Here is a 27,468-nt window from a genome sequence, read left to right as displayed (position 1 = left end):
ATAATTTATTTAATAAGATCACTGACCATATAGTTCTCAAAATAGTCTCCATCAGAGTAGACATTCACTAGATTATTTCTTTATTAGGGATAATGGACATATCAAAAGCATCACTGATTAAAATTTCTCTCAGCAATGTCCTTATGCTCAGGCTGAAAGCAAAAACAGCAGTAGTTTGCTGTGATGGTTCAGGATACACAGAAACCAGTAACTTTTATGGCATCTTGGGTGGGCTGATGTCATTGTTTAAGAAATATTTCCTCTGTGGCAATGATAGAGAACGTATTCTTCCCCAAACAGGCTTCTGCCATTTCTCTTACTTTTGTCAGAATGATAGAAGATAGTTTTTCTGTCTCAACAATGTTAATCTGTCTCTTGTATTAAATGCAAACTACTGACCTGCCCATGTCATTTACTATTATACCACCGACATGTAGTCTGGACAAATGCACTGATGATATTTAGCATAAAAGTGGGTGCCGATTTACTGAAATTGGAGTCTTTGTAGTCTAGCTAATATTCTGGGTAGAAGAAAGTGGCATGACTTTTGGTGGCCCATGTTTTCCTGGACATTGGCAGTGACTAGCTCTTCCCTCTCCCTGATGACACTGCACAGGAGGTTGCGTCCATATCATTGTCGGCCACACGGAGATCCTTTTGACATGGCTACTCTGAATGTAGCAGGAGGAGAGTCCTGGTCACTACAAACTGCTGAAGTAGTTGGTAAGGGTGTCCCCCAAGAGGTTGAAACCATTATCTCTCCATGGCATTTTCTACTATTATCCACTTCATCCTTGAAATTATTTCTTCTCTTTTCATATTATTTGATTCTATCTCTGAGCATTTCTTTTTAACTTTTCTTATTGACTGATCCTTCCATATCGATATTTCAAGGTTTGTGTCCTAAAATCACTTTCCTTCTCATTATATTCATTTCACCTCAGGAATTGGAGTCATTCTCACCAACATATTGTGAGCTGTTGACTTTCAAATCTCTGCCTTCAACTCCAGAATTCTTCCCCTGAATTCCAGACTCATCTAACTGTTTATGTCAGGGGAACTTCACATTCAAATGTTCAACTATGAACTCACCCTTTGTAAATCTCTAACTTCTTCTTTTTTTTTTTATTTCGGCATATTATGGGGGTACAGATTTTAAGGTTTCAATAAATGCCCTTTCCCCTCCTCCCCCCACAAGTCTAAGTTTCCAGCATGACCATCCCCCAGATGGTGCACATCTCATTCATTATGTATATATATATACCCGCCCCCCTACCCCCTGCCCAATACCCTATTACTGTAGTACCTATGGGTCCACTTAGATGCTGCTCAGTTAATACCAGTTTGCTGGTGAGTATATGTGGTGCTTGCTTTTCCATTCTTGGGATACTTCTCTTAGTAGTATGGGTTCCAGCTCTAATCAGTCTAACTTCTTCTGATTAATAGTTCCATCAACCATCCAAGCCAAAACCTAAGATTCATTCTCAATTATTTCCTACTGCTTTAGTCCAGGCCCTCATCATATGTGTTCTTACAATAGTTTTGCTGGTCTATTAACTCTGTACCTTGCCTTGGCTTTAATCCATTCTCCATGTTGCTGGCAGAGTGAACTTGTGGATATTGTTTACTCTTCAGCTTAAAAAGTTTGATCGGTTTCCTGAGATTTATAAGACAATAAATTCCAAATTCTTAGAGTAATATATTAATACAAGGGTCTCCAGATCTAGACCATTACCTATCTCAATAAGATGTACTTTTTGAGTTTTCTTTCTTACCTTTATTCTTCTGCTATAAAGTAAGAGAAATGACAGAAGCCTATTTTGGGAAGAATACTTGTCTCTATACCAGTGCTCTTTTGATCCTTATGTTTTTCTTCATGTTGCTTTCCTTTACTTTTAGCCAGGTGCATACCTACTAGTGTTTCAAGCTCTGCTCAATAGCACCATGTTGCTTTCCTTCCTGCATTACTGAGCTGACTGTTCTAGGTGATGTATCATATCTTTACATATTATTTTCTAAAAGCACCACCAATTTATTATGTTTATTCATTTCTATCTAATGCTCTTTTAGGCAGGAACTATTCCTTATTCACATTTTTTATTTTTGCATCCATCACCTTAAGCATTTATCATTTCTTTGTGTTAGGAACATCCCATTCCATTATTTTAGTTATTTTAAAGTATACTCTAATTTATAGTTGATTATAGTCACTTGTTGTGTTATCAAATATTGTTAATTCTATCTAACTATATTTTTATATTTATTGACCATTCCCCACTTTATACCCCCATCCCCACTACCTTTCCCAGCCCCTGGTAACCATCATTCTACTCTCTGTCTCCATGAGATCAATTGTTTTTAATATTTAGCTACCACATACGAGTAAGAACATCTGAGATTTGTCTTTCTTTGCTTATGCACATTTTAAAATATGAGTCTAGTAGAGAGCTATGTAGAACAGAAGTTCAATAATCTTTTGCTGCATGAATAATTGATTTTTGTGTAGTTTTATAATGTAGAGTAACTTACAATAGGTTCCTCTTCCTAACCATTAAGAACTTTAGGATCTTTTATAATATATGGATATTATCATAGTTTCTTATCCTATAATCCTTTTAGGATTCCATAACAAGTTAAGAAAAATTATTGATTATATTTTACATTGGAGCTGGTAAAAAGTAAGCATATATATTTACTATAAATTTATCATAATTTAAATTATGATACTCTAATTTATATTATATACATACTAAGTGAGAAAAACTTTATATACTTTCACTTTATTCCCACCTTTCTGAAATTGCTTACTTATTCTTTTCTCATAGAAAAGGTGCCAGCTATATTCCTGCAATTGGCAACAGTCATTGTCCTACTGATTAACATATTCTACTATGTCACTTTGATGATATGTATCTATTTGCTTGTGTATGAATATTCACTTGGGCACACATACCACACATACAGCCTACCATAGAAACAACCAATAGATTGAGGAACTTTTAAAATTTCAGATGTATTTGTTTAAAATTCAGTAATAACACAAAACAGAGACTATCCTTGGAAAGATCAACTATTCTCCTTCCAACCCTCCAAGTGGAAATAGGGTCCAGTCTTAAAATACTTATCTAACATATTCTAGTGTCTCACAACACGTATAATATTCTTTCAAACATTAATTACAATTTTTTTCTGCCATCCTGTTAGAAAGGAAAACTGCCCACATTGCCCATATCACACACTTAAAATCTGTTAAGTTCAATGTTAGCATTCTCTTCTCCAGGTTTTAGAATCTTGCTTAAGATAACTTCTCTTTAGGGACTGTTTTCCAGTGTTTTCTTAAAAATAATTTTTAATGTTTATGGGTATGTAATACTTGAAATAACTAAAATAGCGGTACTGGAATGTTCCTAACACAAAGAAATGATAAATGCCTGAGGTGATGGATACGCTGATTTGACTCATTCACATTGTATATTCCAGTCTTTTTTTTTGAAACAGAGTCTCACTCTGTTGCCCAGACTAGAGTGAGTGCCGTGGCAGCAGCCTAGCTCACAGCAACCTCAAACTCCTGGGCTCAAGCAATCCTGCTGCCTCAGTCTCCCATGTAGCTGGGACTACAGGCATGCGCCACCATGCCTGGCTAATTTTTTCTATATATATTAGTTGGCCAATTAATTTCTTTCTATTTACTGTAGAGACGGGGTCTCGCTCTTGCTCGGGCTGGTCTCAAACTCCTGATCTCGAGCAATTCGCCCGCCGTGGCCTCCCAAAGTGCTAGGATTATAGGCATGAGCCACCACACCCTGCCTATATTCCAGTCTTTATGTGTTTTTGTAGATCACCTCAGAACCACCTTGTTTATGTAATATGAAAAGAAACTAGTGGCCAGGTGCAGTGGCTCACGCCTGTAATCTTAGCACTCTGGGAGGCCGAGGCGGGAGGATCACTCAAGGTCAGGAGTTCGAAACCAGCCTGAGCAAGAGCGAGACTCCTGTCTCTACTAAAAATAGAAAGAAATTAGTTGGCCAACTAAAAATATATATATAAATAATTAGTCGGGCATGGTGGCACATGACTGTAGTCTAAGCTACTTGGGAGGCTGAGGCAGGAGGATTGCTTGAGCCCAGGAGTCTGAGGTTCCTGTGAGCTAGGCTGATGCCACAGCACTCTAGCGAAGGCAACAGAGCGAGACACTGTCACAAAAAAATAAAATTAAATTAAAAAAGAAAAGAAACTAGAACCAATATTCTAATAAACTCCTGGCTAACACTGACTAAATCAAGAAGCTACACAGAGATTGCTATTTGCAATATTCCCACTTATTCCTCCAAGTATCCCATTTGGCTTTGGTCACTTTCCCCCTTGGAAGCCTTCTTCTCTATTAAACTAGATGACATGAAAGACAGAAAGGCTTCATTACGCTCTGCAACATACTTTTACCACTTCAGAGTAGATAGGCTAAATTCTAGACCATGGAATTTTTTTCTGCTTTTTGAGCAGATATCTGTGCTTCTCATTGGCCTGAAAACACTAGTGTGGACTGTACATGAAAATAATTCAATCAGATAGACACATATCTTGACAAGAATATTTATTTGTTTTTATCGAAAAATACACAAAAGCCAGAGGTTGCTTAGCTGCTGATTTTCCATAGTACAACAGGGCATTGTAAGAAAGGGGGAAATAATATCTGTTATAAATGGCAGTTTACATTTCTAAGGCATTTAGGCTTAAGAGCAGTAGGCCCTGCATGCCTAGGTGCATTGACTTGAGTTTAAATATACTGAGGCACACCAGGCAGGCAAAGGATGTGGACTATACAGAAAAACTCTCTCATGCATTTGTGTTGTAGGATTTCATTCCCCAGCCTCTCATCATTTGTTTCCATCCACGTGAGTTTTGAAGTTGTTCATAGAACACTGGTAATGATCTACTCTTCAAGAGTCTGTTTACAATAACAACACTAATGGGATACATGGAACAGAACTGCTTCATGGATAGGTTCTGTCTCTTACCAAAATGAGGCTCTAGTAAGAAAAACACTGATTTTCAAAGGCACAGTGGAGATAGGTTTAATGCATTAAATATAACATGAATCATTCACAATAACAAGTTTAGTGTTTCAGGGAACTTTTGTTAATACAACACAGTTGGTCACACAAAATACAAATGCTTCTGTTGATTTGTCTTGGCAACTCAGATACATCAACAGTGCTAACAGCTTAACAGCTTTGTTCTCATCTGACAGAAAATAATGGCAGTTCTGCAAGGCAAATGTTAAACCTGACCGTATGTATTTATTAATTCCACAGTGTTTTGACAGATTATAGGAGACGGAACTCAGAGGATGCTGACACGCTCACTGAGGGCTCTCATCTCTGTTTCTTCGGTCTCAGGACTGTCACTGTGGCTAGCACTTGGATTGATCAGGTGTGCGGGGTACTGCAGCCCCTGCTTGCCCGCATACTGCTCCCACCTCAAGTCATCGCTTTCGTGGGTGATGTAGCGTTCCCCAATTTTGCATTCCAGCTCTCGTAAATCTAACCATGTCTGATAGTCCTGAAGAAGAAATTCCAAACCATTACTGTAGAGATCATTACCACTCAACATGCTATTTTACATATTGTCTATGAATTACCCTTTTTCCTTCCACTCTAACAGTGCTGCATTGTTTATCATGCATCCTCAAGCAACGGCAGGAAGCACCAAAGCCATCCTATCTGCCTGACCTTTGCAAATACATAATGTTTATATGATACCATGGATCAAAGTGTGGGCAATTAATCCTTGCAGTCAAACAATTAGGAACATTTGTTTTCCTTTGAAATTTAATGTCTACAAATAATCTTTCAGCTTTCAGAGTATTATTTTTCTAAACTTTAAATTCAATGTGAAAATAATAAATACTTAAGGGAACACAAAGTACATGCACATACTTTATATATGCCATGCATTTGTTCCACACATAATAGTCTAGGATTTAAAAATGTGGCTTCCAAATGACTGTAGTGCATGACCAGATGGGCATCTATTTAGACACTTATCAGTATTATATATACAGATACTTTTGAAATCTGGTCCTCTGAGTTCTGTTAGGATCCTTGGTTTATTTACTTATTTTTGGTATTGTTTTTTGGTTTTGGTATGTTTGTCTATGTGTCTCTCCTGTCAAATTTTCCTGGTAGAGAGAGAGAGACACAGAGGTTTAGAAACACTAAACTGTAATCGAATGCTAGAAAGTTGCATGCATTTCAGCAAATTGGTATTATAATAACTATACTTTTAAAAATATGACAAAAGATTTCTATATATAATATCAAAATTCTAAAAATATTAAGAAGCTCATCCAACTGACAAAAACCCATGATTGACTTTTACCTGTAGCCAAGGGTGACTCAAGGTCTTATCAACACTATAGCGCTTTCTCATTTTTACTTGCAGCAAATTATTGATAAGATCAATGGCTGAAAAAAAAATTAAAAATTGTTAGTAAAATGAGATGACAAATCTGCAACATACGCATAATTCATTTACAATTTATTTCACATGGTTAAATGAAGCATACTGACAAGGCACTAGAACCTGTAAAAAAAATTCCCTTTTGAGAATTCTAAAACCTTAGCTTTCATTTTATTTCAGATGCTAATTAAAGTAATTGTGCAGGAAGAAGTATTAGAGTCTATTGTGAGTATGATGGGGTCTCCTCACAATCGGTCTACTCTTCATTGGTCTACTCTTTAATATACTTTTTAGTATAGGAATTTTAATTTATATGTATCATTTATATAATACCTAAATTAATGGTAGGATAAAACTAATATTCAAGAGAAAGCATTTGCTAATTTTGTTATAAAATGTGTTTAATGTTTGCATGTACATAATGTGATTCATAGTATTGAATTAAGTGACAGACATCTCCACATCATATTTATATGAAAAAACTATAGTATAACATGGGTCATGTGTCATGATAAACTTGGAGCCTAAAAACCAATGGACCAAGAGAAAAACACTTTTATCCCTTTCACTTTGCTTTTGCTTTTAAAAATAATCAATGTATTGGAATTATATCAGCCTTCATTGAATACCTAGGGGAAGACAGGAAAGAAATCTGTCTAATAGGAATTGTTTTCTGAGGGGTTAGAATCATAGTCCATCAGCCTAGCACTACACCTCTGATTGGGCCTCCTATGAGAGTAATTTAGGATGAAAAAGTAATTTTTAGTTATCTTGTCTACAAATCATCCTAGTTACCCATAGTACCATGTGATGAAGTTCTCGCTCTCCTTTTCTGGAAATTATATATTCAGTCTACATGATTAATAGTTCATTATTTATTGAAGTGGTTACACTTCCCACTCATTCTTGTAATAACTTCCATAATCCTTTTTTCATTGTAGCATTTTCTCCCCCAAAAGAGCTTAGTGAAATCTCTCAACCTAGTGGAAGCATTTAGATTTCAGAAAGTCAATTCTCACCTTTAACCTTCCCTGGGCATATGTCTGAGAGATGGCTTTCTACCAAAAATCTTTATTGAATAGATAGCTGATCAAAAAATGAGAATTAACTCCCCATTTTTCCCAACCACCACATCCCGAATCCAGTAGCTCTGACTCCATTGTTTGGTCTGCATCAACTTCTGTGGATCTGTAGACACTGACTGCCACATGAGTCCAGAGGAACAAAGACTGCTTCCTTCAATCAGAATAAATCAGAATCCTTCTCATTATTGGGGAAAGAGAGGCCATTTCTACAGTTTTTTGTTAACTGAGAATTGCATATCTCTGGTGCTAATATTCCAAGTATTTGCCTGCACTGAAGGGCCATAGAATCAAACAATGAAGAATTCTTTGATTGGAGAAATTAAATGCAACAGCACACATTTAAATGTTGTCTATGCCTATCCACTCTTGCCTTAGCTAGAAAACCTGGGGAAACACAGTACTTAGTACAATTTCAAATTCCAAGTATGTGTTCTCAGAGAGCTTTTGAAAGCATAGTTCTCTCAGTGAACTGCATATTGGGCATGTGCTTTAAAATATCCATTCACATGATTTACTCACTGGTGAGTAAAGTGCACCTTCCATTCTTGCTGCTGTGAAGTCGCACAGCAAAAATGGAGGATGAGGAGTGAAGGGAGAGCTTATGCACTACTATAAGCATGCTGCAGCATTACGCTTCCCCAGACACTGCGGGGAATAAATATATGCTATTAATTCACTCATTCTGCTTTGAATTCTATAATTAGGAAACTAGGAGTACAGCAACTCAACAAAAGGTCTGGTTTATGCCCAAATGGGCCCCAACAGTGAACTGCACTGCCTAATGGGGAGGGAAGTACTGCCAGAGGGGAAACTAGAAGCGTCCGAAGGGAATGGAATACGTGAAGATGAAAAAATTGTTCTCCTGAATGAAGCATACAATCATAAGTCTGGCTATACCACAGGACTCAAGTAACCTGAATAAGCACAGCCAGGCAAAAACGCACCTCCAAAGGCAACAGTTTAAGACATAAGGAGAGGATTAGAGGGGATATGTGTGTGTGTGCAAATAAGAGAGGGGGGGAGACAGACGGTGAGTGTGTGTGTGTGTGTGTGTCTATGTGTGTATAAATATATTTGGGGGGTCTTGGCAGCAGAAAGCAAAAATAATTAACTATTAAATGTTGGAACCTGTATTTAAATGTTGGGACCATGGTGTTACTGAGAAAATAGGTCCACCATTAGTACTTGAGAGCTCCATTCTACTTGTTATTTTTCTGAAGATCTTAAAACATCTTTTTTTATTAATCAAGTCACCTACAATCCATGACTTGGAATGGTTTAGTCACTAAACTCATTTTTTAAGAAATTCAAAAGTTTGTTTTCAACATTCTCTTTATTGAAGATGTCTGAAATTGCTATAATACTCTGGTAATAAAATTTCCTTGCATGTATCATGTATGTACCGGTTATTCATTTATCTGTTCATTTGCCAAATCTTCCTTAAGTAATTACTATTGGCAATTATTTAGAGAATAAAAAGTTAATGATACAACCCTGGCCCTGGAAAGCCCCCAATCTAGTTGCAAAGGCAAAAGACACATGCATGTCACTCCGCCCCACTCACATTATATAATGACAAATGCATCATTTTGAATCTTTGACTTCTAATTAATATTCTACTCAAGGAAAAAAGTATTTTCTTTTTATAACTTACTGCCATTAGTCCTATTTATGTACTAGATGCAATGGAGAACTTGCCTCTATTCTATATTACAGTCCTTTATGTCTTCGGATGCAGTGATTCCCCTTAACCACACCTTCTACAGACCCTTCGGTTGTCTCTCAGACTCCTCAGTCTTCCTCTACACCCTGATTTTAAGGTTCACTAGCTTTTGTTCAATGTCCCTGTTAAAATCCAGTGATTATTACTGACCAGATTTTCCTCATTATTAACTACGAGTTTGATTTATACACACAGATATTATTCATATAACCTAGAATTGGGAGTTTTTCATTCTTTTTCGAAGATTTTACATTCATATTCTTATTTAGTCCTTACAACAACCCTATGAAAGTCATTCTTTTAATCCTCATTTTATTTAAAAGGAAAAATTAAAGCTTCAAAAGGCCATGCAACTTGGTCAAAGTCAGCTCCTAAGCAATAGAGTGAGCTTGAAACCCAGGGGGACCGGGCTCCAAAGCCTGTGTTCTTAACATTGACTGCCACACTAGAAAAAAATTCCTTTTCCTTGGGGTCATGGTCTTTTATTATGAAACAGAATAAAAGCTTTGAAAACATGTGGTGCTTGCTTTTCTATTCTTGTAATTCTTCACTTAGTTTAATGGTTTCCAGCTCTATCCAGGATAATGCAAGAGGTGCTAGTTCACCATCATTTTAGGGGGCTAAGTAGAACTCCATGGTATACATATTCTGCATTTTATTAATACACTCATGTATTGATGGGCACTTGGGTTATTTCCACATCTTTGCAATTGTGAATTGTGCTGCTATAAAAATATGGGTGCAGATGTCTTTTTTATAAAATGCTTTTTTTTCTTCTAGGTAGATGCAGGTGGGAGGGAGGAGGAGGGGATGGGTATATTCACATCTAATGAATGTGGTGCACACTGTCTGGGAGATGGACATGCTTATAGCTCTGACTTGGGCAGAGCAAAGGCGATATATGTAACCTAAACATTTGTACCCCCGTAATATTCTGAAATGAAAAAAATTAAAAAAAAATTGAAAACAGAACATTTCTTTCTAATTTAATGAAAGTTTATTTTTTATTGTTTTCTGTGTGTGAGTTATATACAACTTTAAAAATAGTTCACGTGCCTCCCAAGGTAAAAAGACATGTGAGTTATATAAGCTTCATGAGGCCCTGGGCTCAAAACTAGCATGAGTTAAATACAACTCACGTGGCAGTAAATGCGTTAAACACTCTGGCAGACGGCAGCCATATTATGCCATTAACTCATTATGATCAACTGATAAAAATATTAATAATTAAATAATTTTTTCTAGTCATGAACATCAACTTCTTCTTAGTAATGTTTCCACCACACTTTTATGTGCTTGAACGCAAAGCGGTGTGTGTGCGTATGTGTGTGTATCTTTGTGACTATAGCTTCACATTTCAGCACTGAAAGACTATTCTGAATGTGAGATGATTCCCTCCTATCAGAGGGTTAATTCTTCTAGATTTCTGCCATGTCCACACTGAATTAGCCCATCTGCTATGTATTAATCAAATTATTAGAACCTTTTTAAAGGACAACGCTCAACCATAGAGCTTGCTGACTTTATCACAGATCATGTTCCCAACTGCCAACCCTATTAATTATTATTTGAGAAAGCCTTATTATAAACAAGTAATGTTTCATCCTAGGAGTATTTCCATCCAGTCCATATTTTATCATCTTCTCCAAAGACTATTACAGGAGGTTTTTTTCAAATGCTTTCTTAAGACACATCAGTCTTTGGTATTACTCATTCTACCAATTTGGCAATCCTACTTGAAAAGAAAGCAGTTATTTTGAAATAATATATTCTAAGTAAGGTAATATTTACTAGTTACAATGGTTACAAGTGCACATCTGTGAACTTCTTCAATATGCAGTATGTCCAGATCTGAACATTTACCCATCTTATAGCTGCCACTGAGTGCTCTCTTGTGATACCTCCATTTCCCCCTAGGTGCCAGCTCCCAGCTGAAATGGCTATGTGGGCTATGTCTAATTCATCAAGCTTAAAGGATGCAAGACAAGGGGAAAGGGAAGCCAGTAAGGAGTAGTAAGACTAGAAATACTGGAACAGCCACAACAGTCCCAGAAGAGAGCCAAAAACCAGAAAAAAAGTCCAAACAGGGTCTCAACTCTGGTTCCAAAACTAAAATCAAAATTCAGAATTCTGATCTAAAGAGAATGTGGTAGGGCATGACTTAGGAACTGGGGGCGAATAACAATAGGGAGACTGATTCAAAATTGGGCCATTGTGTGACTTTCTCTCTTTTTCTCTCCTTTTCTTTTCTTTTCTTTTCTTTTCTTTTCTTTTCTTTTCTTTTCTTTTCTTTTCTTTTCTTTTTTCTTTTCTTTTTTTTTTTTTGAGACAGAGTCTTACTCTGTTTCCAGGGCTAGAGTGCTGTGGGGTCAGCCTAACTCACAGCAACCTCAAACTCCTGGGCTCAAGCAATCCTGCTGCCTCAGCCTCCCGAGTAGCTGGGACCACAGGCATGCGCCACCATGCCCGGCTAATTTTTTCTATTTTCAGTAGAGACGGCGTCTCGCTCTTGCTCAGGCTGGTCTGGAACTCCTGAGCTCAACTGATCTGCCTGCCTAGGCCTCACAGAGTGCTAGGATTATAGGTGTGAGCCACCGCGCCCCGCCTACTCTCAAGAACACAGCAAAGGAGAAAGGGAACATGGTCTGGCTGTGGGAAATAGGAAGGAAAGAAGAGGACTGCAGCAGAACAGAATGCTAGCGCCCAAAGAAGGAAGGGTAGAGGAATGTAGAAATTCCAGGTCACCTGGCGCTCTACAAGGATCTGGGCCCATGAGGACTCTGGAGTCCCAGGAGAAAGAGATATTTGGGAAAATAAAGAATGTCTTAGAAATTCTTGGTATCCTACACCTCCTTTCATAAAAGTAGTAAAAAGACTACATCCAAATACTTAGATTTCTTGCAGTAAGGCATATTGCAACATAGTACAAGTCTTTCAGCAGTTTCGGGCAATAATCAGATACTATTTAAACAGGACGGGTTAAGAAAGGTCCAAAGAAATGCAGGAAATGAGAATGCCCTATTATTTCAGGCTACCCTTTTGGTTTCACACCCTCCTCCCCCTTATTATCTCAGTTTGAAGACTTTCTTTTCTCCTTCTGTCCCGGAAGAAACAGGAGCAAAACAGGCCATGGCTAGTTCCTCCTTCTCTTTGCAGTAAATATGACACCACTTTTTTTAAGGAGTGGTATGTATGGTTATTTTCTGATTGAATCTGCCCATTTACTCTGGGAGTCAGTCTTTCGAACATTATTCTCAGAATTTTGTTCTCTTTATTCATCCTTAAACTCAACCCCTTCCTTCCATCTTTTCAATAAACTGTCCTAAATCCAGCCTCCCTTAAACAGCCACATCAGGGCAATGTAGGAAGCCCTTCCTTCTTTCTCACTGGGTAAGTTTTAAACAATTACATGGTGCATATTTCCATTTAAAATTTTTCCCCCCATGAGCAAAGAATTTTGTGCTTTCTAAAATGCCTCTGGCCAAGGATTCACACCATTTCCTATAAATTAGAAAATCAACAACAGAAAAAGAAAATCTGTTTGAAGTCTAATATTTCTTCTTTTTGGCAACAATAAATTCTTGACTAACACAGTAAAATGTTCTCCTAACCTCCTGTACAGCAATTTTTCTCCTTGCCCCATCAGTGGAGACTAAAATGTCAGGAAAGCAAAGAGACAATTTTATCAAACATACTTTTTTAGCAGAATGGGACTTTCAGCAGATGTTAGCATAGCTGAAGTTCTGTGTACCCTATTTGCTAGCTGCACAAGGATACCTGAACAAAGACAAAATTAAATGGTATATGCAGGTGCTGAGGGCTTTATGATTTGATATGAAAAGAAATATTCCATCAGAGTATAACTATATAGATTCCATTCTCTTCTGGCATCAAAATACAGAATTCTCTTTCAAACTGTGCAAACTATATTGCAGTCATCCTCTATTTCAAAGCAAATACCAGTGAACAGACACAACAGATTCTGTGTATATAGAAGGTACATTTGCATAAGTCATTGCTGTGGCAAAAATGCAGGGCATCCAAAGCTTGAAGAAAATCCTACAAAAAAGATTGTAACTGTACATATTCAAATTCTTAATAGGCCCCTCAGGTCACACTTCTCAGTCATATTTCATTTCCTATCTTTTCTTATTTCTTTTTATTATCTCAGTACATGCCTGTCTCTCCCCACCCTTTCCATTAGATTTTAGCCTCTTGAAGGTGACACAGACTGGGTATTCATTTTTGCACATAAGTTTCATAAATCTTTAAAATAAAATGCATCTAAATTTTAATGCATTAGAAAAATGCTTGCTAAGTAGCATTTGGTAGATTGAATACATTAATTAGAAATTTAAATGGCCATTTTCTCAGCTCAATATTTTAATACCCATATTGTGTGCATATGGTTTGTATATTTTGGCTAAAAATATTTCTGGGTGGCAGGGCATCACAACTGTACAAAATGTAACAGATCACAGGATCGCTGACTTCTATTAGAAAATTGGAATGATGCTGAGAATAACTGCAATAAAAGATCATGTTCATTTTACGATGTTTATTTTACAGAAGGGAAATTACCTGTGAAACCTCAGGGCTTATCTCTTTTGTCCAGACACAACAGATTTTTTTTTTTGCTCTCTCCAGTCTCCTCTCCCCCTCAAATTATTCAGGTATGTATTTTCAAATTAGAAACCAGATCATAACTATCATTCTGGTGATGGAGTCGTCACTAGTCACATCAACCTTCAAGCTCCCTGCTCCCAAGCAAGTGTTTTCTCTTTATTTCCCTTCCAGTTCTGCCTCACCGCCTGTCGCAGTATACTGCTTAGTTCTTCTCTCCCTTTGCTTTGCTTCATGCTGATGGTGAGTTGTGTGTTTATTTTAAAAATCGTTTTGCAACCCTTCACATTCCAGCTCTCAACCCAGCATGCTGTTGCTCGGCAACACTAACTGGGACGCTTCTCTCAGGGGCTGAAACCAGAAGCTGCCAGCAGCAAACAAGGCCACTGGAAATCATCATCTCACTGGTCCCTCAGTCAATTACCGGAATCCGATGAAGTGCAAGACCTTTAGAGACTCAAGTCGGTGTCTTTCCTTTTCCAGTTCTTTCCTCTGGAGAAAGTTATTCTATCTAGCAATGGTTACTCCTTTTGCCTTACATTCAATTTCACTTCCTCCTGAAGACTAGCAATGCAATCTTGGAAATCATGAAATTGTTTAAACACAAGCATACAGCAGCCCCCAAACTGATGCCCAACTGTTTCAAAATCAAAATACATCTCTATTATTCTGATGATGCCTAGGGTAGACTTTTTAGTTTTTGTTCATTGTCATTGCACACTAAAATCCTTTGGAGAGTTCTGTTTTGAAACACTGATACTCACACCAAAAGTCAAGTGAAAATCTTTACAGGAGAAGCTGCCAGGTACCAGTATGTGTATAAATGTCTCAGGTGTCTCTAATATGTGCAGCTAGAGTTGAGCAGGACTGTGCTAAGTAGTGATTCTTAGACTTGTACATACATATGAAAAATAGCTAAGGATCTTAAACTGAAAATGCTGATTCAGCAGGTCTGAGGTGAGGCCTGATGGTCTGTATTTTCATGGCACCCAGACAATGCCAATACTGCTGAACTTTAGGCCGCATTTTGAGTATTAAGAAGTTACAGGAGGCTGGGCACAGTGGCTCACACCTGTAATCCTAGCACTCTGGGAGGCCAAAGGGGATGGATCGCTCAAGGTCAGGAGTTCAAAACCTGCCTGAGCAAGAGTGAGACCCCGTCTCTACTATAAATAGAAAGAAATTAATTGTCAAACTAAAAATATATATAGAAAATATTAGCCGGGCATGGTGGCGCATGCTTATAGTCCCAGCTACTTGAGAGGCTGAGGTAGAAGGATCCCTTGAGCCCAGGAGTCTGAGGTTGCTGTGAGCTAGGCTGATGCCACGGCACTCACTCTAGCCTGGGCAACAGAGTGAGACTGTCTCAAAAAAAAAAAAAAAAAAAAAAAAAAAAAAAAAAAAAAAAAGAAAAGAAAAGAAAAGAAGTTACAGGAATGAGCACATTGAAAGTGGTTAATAATTGGTTTAATATTGTCCAAAGCCCCCCCCCCCATATAGATGAGTCTAAGTATAGAGAAAGGTATCTAAACATACAAAAAGGTATCCGTCCTCAGCCCACCTTCCCACCTTGTTCAGTAGCTGGAATGAAGATATAAAAGGTTTTCAGGATAACTTCTGCTCAAATGATGACAACAGGAAGAGCAAACCAATTGGATTACACAAATAATTTCCAAAACAACTACAGGTTGGAGCAATGGATCATGTTGATAAAATACCATTTAACAGTGACAAATGAAATTAAGTCCTTTATTTAGATTCCATTCTCTCAATCCCCTCAAAAGGTCTAAGTACAGAAATGGAAAATCTGGCTTATCACAAAATGCATAAGAAAGAATTCTGGGGCCAGGTGTGATGGCTCATGCCTGTAATCCTAGCACCCTAGGAGGCTGGGGCGGGAGGATTGCTTGAGCTCAGGAGTTTGAGACCAGCCTGAGCAAGAGTGACACCCTGTCTCTACTAAAAAATAGAAATAAATTTAGCTGGGCAACTAACAACAACAACAACTACAGGCATGTGTAGTGGCACATGCCTGTAGTCCCAGCTACTTGGGAGGCTGAGGCAGGAGGATTGCTTGAGCCCAGGAGTTTGAGGTTGCTGTGAGCTAAGCTAACAGCCATGGCACTCTACCAGGCAACAGAGCAAGACTCTATCTCAAAAACAAAACAAAACAAAACAAATTCTAGATTTTAAATCCACAGTAAACTCGATATGAGTCTACTTATGTTCCTAAGTCAAATGTTATTTTATGTCATGCTAAATGAAATGCATTCTTTAAAATGAAGGGAAGTGTTGGCTTCACTTTGCTCTTAATTAGACTCAATGAACCTTGAGTCAGATCAGTCCTGAGGTTTGATTTAAAAAGAACATAGACAAAGAGGAGAGTGCTTGTACCACAGTGAACAGGAGGTGAAGGAAAAATTGAGTGACTGGTAGAAGAGAGGGCTGGAGGAGACAGAATGGCTGCTTTCAAACTTCTTTATTTGGGAAGGGATTGGGCTTATTCTATCAGTGGGTATAAACACAGAGATATTTTTGCTCATTGTGTTAGGATCAGATTAAAAAGGAACTGGACTCCTCCTGAAATTGTATATTTTTCCATCACTAGAACAATTTAAGAATACTCTGAATAATTGCTCAGTGGATTGGTACTATGGAGCAGTACAGGGTTAGATAAGATTTTCAGCAACCTGTATTTTGAAATATCATTATGTTTTGTTATTAAGGAAGAAAGCAAACTTATAGAATATTTGGCATTTGTCGATCCTCTATTCAGACATCTCCACATATATTCAGATGTTATATTTTAACTCAACTAGATGTACACACAGAAGTGAAATTTTAATTTTATAATTGGAATGCACATGAAATATTTCATCTTGGGTGGAAAATAAATAGCTAATTTTGAGCATTTACATTGTTAATGTTTTTACTAAAAGTTCTGGGCAGTTTCTCTCTATAAATTAACATTTGTTAGAGAAAATCTCATTAATTATATTTTACTTGACATCAAAATAAATGACTCGTTTCCTAGTGGGATACATTATTCCAATATTATCTCATTTGGAGTTTGAAATACGTATATATATTTTTTAAAATTCACTCTATTGGTAGATATTTTTCAAATCATTGTATGCCTTTGGCTCATAATTGGAAGGTTTAGTATTAAATGAAATGCATGTTCTTTTTTAAAAGAAGTTAAACACAATTTACTGCAGAATCTTAAGTTGAGATTGTTTAAAACGCTAAACTCCAGTGGAGGTTCTGACTTCCATAATTCACTTTATCAATTGTGACTAAATTTCCTGGCACCCAGTCAGCATCTTTAAGCAGTTCACTGGTTAGTCCCCTCACCTCTCTTCTGTGCTGTTATGTCTGACAGTAGTGCTAATATGTTGACAAATCAATCTAGTCATTAATATTCAGCAGGCTTGCTGGATCTGCAAGCCTCATAAACTGTTACAAACACAGTTTAATTATTAAAATGACAATTGTCTTTCCTTTGTTTCTCATACCAATGGATTTCTGGGTCTCCTCTACCCGAGGCTTATTTTCAATAGGGTTATTTTTTGTTTTGAACAATATGTAGTGAAAGAGGGACCTACAGCTGGTTCCTTTTCATGGCAAAGTGCTACTTCCAGCTTAAGTGTTTAGCGTTCTGGAACACTGTTGGATTTTGAAAACATACCATGTGGTAATGGTGCTAGGCTTTTATTTAGCTTTGCTTTGTGTTTGTACTGGCTGTATTTTCCAATCTCCAATTTCTGGGGGAAAAAAAACACTCTTGTGACCAATTTTATTTGAATTTACCAAGTTGAATGGCAAAAAATTCTTTTAAAATAAAATTTAGATGCTTTGATAAATTTAGTGGTATATTATTCTAGCCATTCTATGCTTTGAGATGCCATATATTCTGTACTGTACAGCTGAAGATTGAGACCAACTGGAATAAATTACAGCTGTACTTATCAGGGAAATGAAGAGGCATAAATACTACCATTGAGGCTGTCAGGGAATATAAGTGGAAGAAACTGACATCACCAGTTGTACCAGCACAATTTGATAATTCTGCACTAAAGACAAGCTTTAGAATTAATGCGAAGGCATTTTCTTATGTATAGACGGTATGCCAAAGCTTCCTGTCTGATTTTAATTCTTGATAATACCAACTAACCATGTGACTCTGAACCTGAGCAGTAACAACACAGCAGGTGACTTGGGAATAGGTGCTTCTTCGAACTTCACCTGTGAACACAGAAAATGATCTTCTGTCTGCAGGGGTCGGGGGCTCGTTGTGAGACAATTTGCAAGGCTGTCTCTGTGTTGATTACTGCCTGCTTGCCTTCCTAATGGCATATAAAGGAATATCAAAATTCAGAAGGAAAAAAATAGCAGTTTCTCTTGTGATCTCTGTGGCCCATTACTAACCTTCCTCAAATTTACTGTATATCTCTAATTGAACACATCAGTTCAATTTGATAGTGGAAATGTACTGTTACTCCCACAAATGCTTTCCGATCCATCACTGCAGATTTGTCATGGTTCTCGTGGTGAAACGACTTGCACTGAGGCAAATTATATCTCACTTCACCAACTACATAATCCGCATCACTCAGTTAGTTACCTGTGTCACTTCTTTTCCTCAAAGAATAAACTCTGGGGAAAACAAAAGCTGTATAATCAAGTATATACAGAAAAGAATCATTTAAGATGTGTGTTATGATTCTGAGCAAATAAAGGAATGTAGGAAAAGATAATTCATTTGACTTTCACACTTGAAAATTCTCCTTTGTGTAGACATGATAGCTTTAGACACTGAAGATTACATGTTCGTCATCTGCTTAGTCACACCACAGTGATTGGTGTTACAGAGAAGGAGCTAGAATCCTATACCTGCTCAGTGAATATTTTATATAAATATTATATGTTTATTTCAAATCTTAGACAATTTTTAGACTATGCCTGGAAGAATTATAGTTATATAAAAAGTTGTACTCTATTTATTCCTGGATCCTTCTCTCACTCCATGCACTTTTGTTTACTTGTATTACTTTTTACAAAAGTTATCATATGTACATGATAAAAGCTCCAAATTAGTAAGAGGAGTTGAAAAGGAAAAATAAAAATCTCTCATGTCATTGTAAGAACTGCTAAACAGAGAACACCTATTTTAACTATTATTTTGTTCTGATGATCTCTATACCTCTAAATAATAAATGAATTATCTTTTATGCTAGGTTCATTAACTCTAAACCAGTGCTACTCAAAGTGGTCTATGGATCCACGCCCATTTGTGGACTGTATTATTATTGGTCTACGATGAGATAAGCATACAAAGTAAGACTAAGTCTTTGGAAACTTTTATAGCTATTTAACATTTTTATTATATTTTAAAAAGTGCTGGTCCATATGTTCAGAAATTAAAACAAACTGGTCTTTTATCATAGATAGTTTCAGAAGAACCACTTTGGAAAAATGTGATCCCTTCCATTAAAAATGGTAAATCATTTCTCTTCAGTTTTCTCTACCTTATTGTCTTCTTGCTTCTCCGAATTAATTTAGATATATTAAATTATTGTACTGGTCACCTTTGTAACTTAAAACAGTACCTGGCACAAAATATAGAAGATATACATGTATAAATCTATATGTCTATAGATATATAATATATAGATAATATATTAATGTGACATTTATTCAAAATTTTTACCTTTTATAATTAAATTATATATTAAATGATACACATAAACATATGTAATGCCACCTGTTAACTTGGGCAGAATCCCATGATCAACTCCATGGAAGTTAGGGCTCTTATAGGTCTCACCTCTTCTTTGTCCTCCTCATTCCCAGTGTTATATGGAAATTTCATTATTTACAATCTTTTGCATAATTATAATTAAATTAGACATGCTTGGTTGAAAGGTTATATAAAATTAAAAATAATGATATCTTGAATAATTCATATATAATTATTAATATTATTAACTGATGCACTCTAGGTTATGACCCATATCCTCTATAAATTTTAACAAATCTCTAAGCCTATGCCCACTCAAAGGAGAATTTAAATGTTAAAGGGATTCTCTTTTCCTACATTGCTTTAATTGCTCAAAATCATGATGCATATGTTAGTTGCTTCTTTATTATACATAACTTTATTAAACAACTTGCTATATTTCCTTGGAGTTTATATGTTTTTTCTTCTTTCTTCTTGACAAAAGATGATTGTGCTTTTTTTTCTACCCTTACTATTTCCATGGCAGTTTGTATTAAAATACACCTGACATTTTGAACAAGTTACATGTCTTGGTATTATTATATATCTGTTAAAGAAGATGATGTGGATACGAAAAGATGTTAGGAATGAGAGAGAAATTTTATAATTTATCTAAATTTGAAAATCTGTGACTTAAAATATTTTAGAGTTCTGTCAGCTTTCAGGTTTTTCGGGGAATCTGGGCTCTAAAGCAGCATTTTTGAAAGGGTAACCCATGAACTTACCAGTGCAGGATGGCAGGAGGATAGAGCTTGTGAACCTCCATTTTAGCCAGCTCCCCTGATTAACTGTTGGCATGCCAATGTTAAAGAATGCCTGCTACAGATCTATAGCTAGACCATAATAAGTTGTTTAAAATAAACCATTATCATAGAGATTCTTTGGCAAAAGTATCAGGAATCCCCTGCCTTATAAATATTCCTGTTTTGACTATTAGGTAGTTTCTCCGTTCTCATTCTTAAGCTCTATACCTCCAGCATGTACTTCTTAAGTCACAGAATGAGTCTTGCTTGCAATTTTCTGGAGTTTTTGGCAATGTCCGGGATTCACCACTATGATGTAACCACATGCAACAAACATGGAGGATATCCTGATTTATCTCTTGTTTTTGCTTTAAAAAATGCAATGAAATGTGAGGCATACTGGTAAATGATCAAGTAAGGCTCAATTTTCCTTAGTTTCACCTGCTCATCTAAAAAGATATTTAAATGATACTGGGCTGCCTTTTCCATAAAATAAGGTAAATTTGCATAATCAAGTTAATATTTAAAAATAGACACACAAATCCTTTCAAGGAACTAAGAAAGGGAATAGGATAAATGTGCTGAAGTGCTGCAGCCTAAGCTTTTTATCTTATACCTAACTTGGTATAAGATAAAGTTGGAGATGAGAGAGGCCATGTCTGATTACTGATGGGTAGTGAGGGATATACTGGATGATGACAAGTGACCGTCTAGACAGTCACAATTATGAAATGAAACAGGGAAGAACACACAACACTGCCTTAGAATAAGCTGAAATGTTCCCAAACTCTATCCCCATGATGAGCTAGAACCTCCTCTTGTGCAATTGATTGTAATCACACAATTCATGCTGGAGTGTTTTATTTGTATACATGCATTCTTATATAGTTATAATTTATAAGTGTATATATATTATGTATATATATATATTCAGTCATATATAATTATATACATTCAGTTTTATTTTATAATAATAATTTATGTATTTTAGTAACTATATTAACTACAGTTAAATATGTAAACATAGTTATACAACCTTATACATAATTACAGTTATACATGTTTACACACATATATAAAAAACTAAATAATACATACAGATAGACAGAAGGATAGACAGACTTTGCAAAATAACTGGGAAACAGAAAATGATCAATATATTTGAGCTAATGTAGTTGTGCCAATCACTGTGCTAAGCACTTTTGAGTGCCATTTCACTTAATACTTACAGTGACCAAGTGAGGTAGGAATTAGTGTCACCGTACTTCAGAAAAGAAAATTGAGACCTAAGAGAATGAGGAACTTGTATGAGGTCACTAAGATACTGAGTGGCACAGCTCTCAACTCATTTATTACAACACGACCCTATTTCCCAGTACTTTTAGAGATTATTAAAAATTGTGTTGCTACCCTATCTCTATGCTAGTGAAAGCACTTAAAATATTTAATGTGACAGGATGGCTAAATCCATTAGGAGAATAATCAAGAGGCTGTAACTGTCCTGAATAAAAGCATCTACGTGGAGCCAGCTGACAGCATTTGCACCCTGGCCCCACCCAGACAAGCCGCTTAACCCTCTATACCCGCATTACCTCATCTTTAAAATGGAAACAACAAGAGTCATCTACTCAAAGGTTGGGGACGATTAAATGAATTCACAGAGGTAGTGTTTAGAGTAGTGCCTGGCTACCGGGGAAATGCAGCCAATGTGTTAGTTATAAATATTTTTTTCTTTCAAAATTTAATTAATTTTACCATCTCCATTTTGCTGGAAATATTATTTGCTACGTTAAGTCTTCCTCAAACTGTCTTTCATTTTTCACATCATACCTTGTTTCACACACAAAAAATCTGTTTTTATGATGGACATCTGTTAATGCTTTTGTGTTTGTTTTTAGCCTAGCATCTTTTCCCTGCGGGAACTTCCCCTCTCCCCCTTGGAGGGGGCTCGTCGGATGGGGTGGGGAACCTACGGCCTTCTGATTTCAAGATTGTTCTTTTTTAAGCACCAAAGGAGGCAAGAAAAGTGTCATCTTTCTCTGCTGCACCCCTTTTAATAAAAGGATTTGTTCTGCAAAATTTGGATTCAGTCAAAAGGCTGCACTTAAGGACCTAGAAGGCTACATTTCACCTTAAGGTTGCAGGTTCCCCACCCCCACCAGGCTCCTGAGGTGATTGCTTGATTGTTCCCAGGGTATTATGGGATGTAAACATGGCCAATCAGTGCCCCTTTCAGAGACTCTACAGCTACTGAGAGATGATCCCTCCTCCACTCTAAATCATGCACAATAAGCAGCACATAAGCCTGGAGCTGCTGGGAGATCACTTTTTACCACATGAAGAGTCTGCCTCAGAAGGAGTCATCCTAAAGTAAAAGGGAGCTGAGAGATGGAGAAACAACACTTGATCTTTAAGATCCAGCTGAATCTGAGGTTTACCTTTTGTACTTCTTAGTTCTGTGAGTCAATATATTATTCTGTTTGCCTAACTTAGTTAGAGATAGGTTCCTATTGTTTAAACACAAGAATCCTGATTAATTCACTGATATCAATTAATTATTAGTAAGCATATCTCCAGAATGCCGGCATTCATTATCTTAGCAAGAATAATTAATGAGTATAAAATATTGCTGGAGGTTTCTAAGTATCAAGCCATAAGAAATAAGCACCTTTGGGTATACAACAATGTATAGTGTAAAGAATGGAGACAAACAATTTCAAGTCCAAGCCCTTGATTTCAAGGTCATTGTGTGACGTTAGGCAAAACACTAACCTAAGCAAACTACTCATCAGAGGATTGCTGTGAGGATCAAGCAGCACCATGACTACTTAAGTACCCCAATGTATAACTATTATATTGTAACAAGTCCATATCTATATTAACAGAAATAATACATGATAAAGGAATTTTTCATTCTGACACATCTATGGCATGTTATAAAGACTTTATAATATTTACTTTTGCTTTTTCATGCCACGAAAAAAATACAGCAAGCAATGTATCCAAAGAACACTGGGGAAACATGCACATAATTTCTGAAACTACACAATCAATACTGGTTATTAAACAGGGCAAATGCTTAGCTTAGTGTTCTGCTGTCCTCATTCTAATGCAAATCTTTGGCTCACCCACACTTGACTTTACAGATGTCTCTCACATCATTTATCTCATTCAGTCTTTATCACAACTTTGCTATGGAGACAGAAATCATTACCACGTTTTATAGATGAGGAAGTGAAGCCCAAGGAAGGTAAGAGATCACTAATTAGAATGACAGAGAGGACTGTATCTCAAACTGCTTGACCACTGACCTTGATCTTTGATTTCAGCATCATTGAGGTGCCTAGATTTTTATTTCCCTATATCTGGATTCTTGGTGTTACTGGTGTGGTATAAAGCATATAAAGCATCTTGAGACTAAAAACTGATCTAATACTGGTTGTGATCTTTTGCCAGATACTAGTTTTCCTTGTGTGTTTGTCATATCCTATATGCTTAAAATTATTTGGCAACAATTCCATTATAACTTCTAATGAGGGAATTCTTTGTTCTCAGCAAGATAATGGGATAGAACCTCAGCCAGTAACTGCTTTTGTAACACCTCAGCTGACATTATGACATACTAGAACTTTTTTCTATATTCAAGCATAAGTTCTGTTCATATACCAGCAGTTAGAAAACTCATTTGCCATCCAGAGCTTCAGCTAGCAAACACTATAATTCCTGTGCCTTAAAGGCAAGGACATGCCAGAAGGAGGTACTAGGAGAGAAGCCAGTTAATTCCCAAACTGATACTTAGTTATTTGAAAAAGTGAGGGTTATATCTTCCACCTGAGCTTCCACTATTTTGTCTGAGTGGTAGAAAATTTTTAGTGCTTACGCATTTCTATAGCCAAGTAAAATGCATAATTCCTATTCGAATATAAATGTCTTTTGAATTATCCTGTGAAAAATTCCTTCTTGCTGAAATGCCATAGCTATTCCTTCCCATTTTTCAGTGACTGGCCTATGTTCTGTCTCTACCAAAAATAAAATTCTGACTAGTCAAGTCCATTACCCTCTCCTGAACTTGGAGACCCTGATTTTATACCTAGCTAACAATTCAAGGAGATAAATTATTATTTTTCCAAATTCATATAACTCATCTCCCCAACTAGCTGTCAAGTTCCTTGAAGCATATTACGTTCTGTCCTCTACTTTCATATTACCTATGATGTGTATGTTTTGTGATTCCTCAATAACTATTTCATGAGCCTTTGATATCTATGCTTCTGGTCTTTGTTACCAGTAATAACTAAAGGTTCTATAGCTGTTTATTTCTGGCCTAAATAGGTTAAAGCCACATAGCTGAGCAAATTTCCCTGATAACATAGAGGGCATCATTTGTTCCACTACTCTCCCTTCCCTGTCCCCCCAAAATTTAAAGCACTAATATTATTTCCCCAATGCCCTATTCCTGTATAACAAGAAAGTGTCTGATTCGCTTCAGTGATAATCCAGATTTGTGGTCTGCTAACCAGAATCAAGTTATTTTACTGAATTTCTGGATAAGAAATATCAGTCATAATAGTTAACTCTTTAGAGGTAATGCTTCCTAACAGTGGTACTGGTCCCAAGGCTATTTGAAAATTCTCTCTTTTCTGTCTCCTGGAAAAGAAACATAATTACACCTTATTTTTTGTCTTTGTGGAAATATCATAAATATTTAATTATTCCTTTGGCATACCTGATAGTTCTTTAATAGGCCATAGATTCCTTTAAGATATATCCATCTAGCTATGATTTACAACTAATTAGAGGATGTTAAATGATGTTGCTAATGGTAACTTACATGTCTGATAATGCATAGCTCTTGCCATTTAATAACAGGTGTCAAATAAGAGATGTTTATCTACAAATGGATTAGCCTTTTTAAGTGGTGAAAATATGAACAAACAGAATGAATTCAGAACTAGACATTGCCTGTAAACTAGAAAAGAAGTAGGACTAGTGGTAAAAGGATGTACGCTCAGACTGAGCATGGATTCTGGCCCTGCCACTTACTAGTTTTGTGATTTTGACTGGTGGTGTCACTTATGTTTGGGTTTTGTCATTTGAAATATAATTATAATAGTAAAACCTATCTTACGGGACTTTTATGAGAATTCGATAAACTCCAAAGTATATTCACTGAAGAACTAACTCTTTTCTGAGCATCATATGAGTCATTTTCTCTCTTCCATCAGCTCCTGCTATTTCTTTGAAGACTACTTCTTTTCTTTTAAAAGAATGGAAATATTTATTAAGAAGAATATAACTCTAAACAAAATTGCCAAAGCAATCTCTCTTAAAGAACTCATCAGAGATATTAATACATATAGGAATTATACATAAGGATGTTCTAATACTAAACAAATAGAAACAACATAAAAATTTCAGGGAAATGGCCAAATAAAATATTATATATACTTCAAAGTCACACAGAGGGAATCAATAGACAAAGAACTTGGCATACTAATATATGTAATATATAATTAAAATATCAATGTCATAAAGTTCTTGTGTTGGTAATAATTGCAGAGTGTTTAACACAGAACCAGACACATGGTAAATAAGCCCTTACTAAAGATTCATTATTACCATTATATCAATGTGTAAATATTTATGAGTTCTAAGGAAATACACCAAAATATGAACACCTTATTTCTGGTTGTTTCATTTACCTCTTAATATATATTTCTCAGTGTCCACATTTCTCTATTACATCTATATATCCCACCCCGATCAATTTGTGCCTTCGTGCCTCCACTTTGGTAGGCACTTTGCAATGAGCGTTTATCAATTTAATAATTCACAATTAAATTAATAGCATAACAACTTAAGGGTAAAACCATTATCATTTTTGAATGGAGGATATTACCTTCATGAGAGATTTCCTTCCAGGGATTTGGTGGATACATGAAAGCTGCATTCTGGATTTGGTCGTGTATGTCTTCATCTTCATTAAATGGGAACGTGCCACTTAGGCTGACATAGATGATGACCCCAACAGACCACATGTCTAGAGAGCGATTATAGCCCTTGTTCCTTAGAACCTCGGGAGCCAGGTAAGCAGGGGTGCCCACCACTGACCTCCGGAAAGACTTCTCTCCAATGATCCGGGCAAAACCAAAATCACAAAGTTTTACCTGTTGACAGTAAGGATTTGTAGAAATAGTTAAGTTCTTAGTGCAGGTCTACCTGAGACAATCATAATACTCCTCCATAAAACGATATGGATTTCTCATGATAGAAGTAATAGCTATTTTCTATTGCACGTACTCGAAGACAGTGGTTTGTGTACTGATACAACATTTTGTTTTCATTCATAAAAATATCATCTAAACTCCCTTTTCCTCCCCCCCCCAAAACCAAGAGACAAATGTAAAAATAAGCATACTTAGAAGTAGGTAATATTGTTTATGAGGCAGGAAAACATTATGCAAATCAGGGAAGAGAGTGATGAAGAGTAAGTACAGAGACGTGTCACATCATTCACAATAATCCTCAACATCAGCTCCGCACTGGCACATAGGCAGGCCCTGAAGGTGTCGGGGAAGCGAGGTGGGACAGCCAACTTGGTCAGGTCACTTCAAGTCTATAATACCCTAGGGAGAGAGCTGCTTGTTTTCCACTGTCTGAGTTGAGGAGAGGAAGAAAGTTTTGCCCTTGTCCTTGAAATCAGCAGTGAGTTGAATGTCATGACCGACACTAGAGAGCCAGTAGCATCCCTGATGAAAACAAGTAGGAAAACCTTGAAACAAAAGGGTTTTGAGTGGAAAAGGGAAGGTGGCAGGACACTGTATGGGAGCCAGTGATGCTGTCAGCTGGCTTTTTGCTGAGAGAGGCTTTTATACTTGCCTGGGGAAAAGGATCAGCTGATGCTAGCAACACGTTTTCTGGTTTGAGGTCACAGTGAACGATATTTTTAAAATGAAGATGCCTCAAAGCCACAAGTATCTATAAAGAAGAAAATCACCAAAACAATTTAATTTCAGCCTATTAGTTTATTTCTAAATGTTTTATACCAGGACATAA

General features: G+C 36.6%; 1 protein-coding gene across 2 annotated transcripts in view; it reads right to left on the bottom strand.

The window, feature by feature from the left end:
* Positions 1-4,576: 4,576 nt before the first annotated feature.
* The window catches only part of PRKD1 (protein kinase D1), a 292,389-nt gene continuing 269,497 nt past the window's right edge, over positions 4,577-27,468 (bottom strand). For both annotated transcript variants that reach the window (XM_020285846.2, XM_020285847.2), the window contains 4 exons: positions 27,292-27,390; positions 26,312-26,579; positions 6,379-6,464; positions 4,577-5,559 (listed from right to left, as the gene is read on the bottom strand). In XM_020285846.2, coding sequence (XP_020141435.2) covers positions 5,341-5,559; positions 6,379-6,464; positions 26,312-26,579; positions 27,292-27,390 — 672 coding nt within the window. In that variant the 3' untranslated portion in view covers positions 4,577-5,340. The remainder of the gene's footprint in view (positions 5,560-6,378; positions 6,465-26,311; positions 26,580-27,291; positions 27,391-27,468) is intronic.

Source organism: Microcebus murinus, chromosome 6 (genome assembly GCF_040939455.1).
Source record: "Microcebus murinus isolate Inina chromosome 6, M.murinus_Inina_mat1.0, whole genome shotgun sequence".
Classification (NCBI taxonomy): Eukaryota; Metazoa; Chordata; class Mammalia; order Primates; family Cheirogaleidae; genus Microcebus; species Microcebus murinus.
The sequence above is the reverse complement of the archived record's forward strand: the minus strand, read 5'-3'. Positions and strand labels throughout refer to the sequence as shown.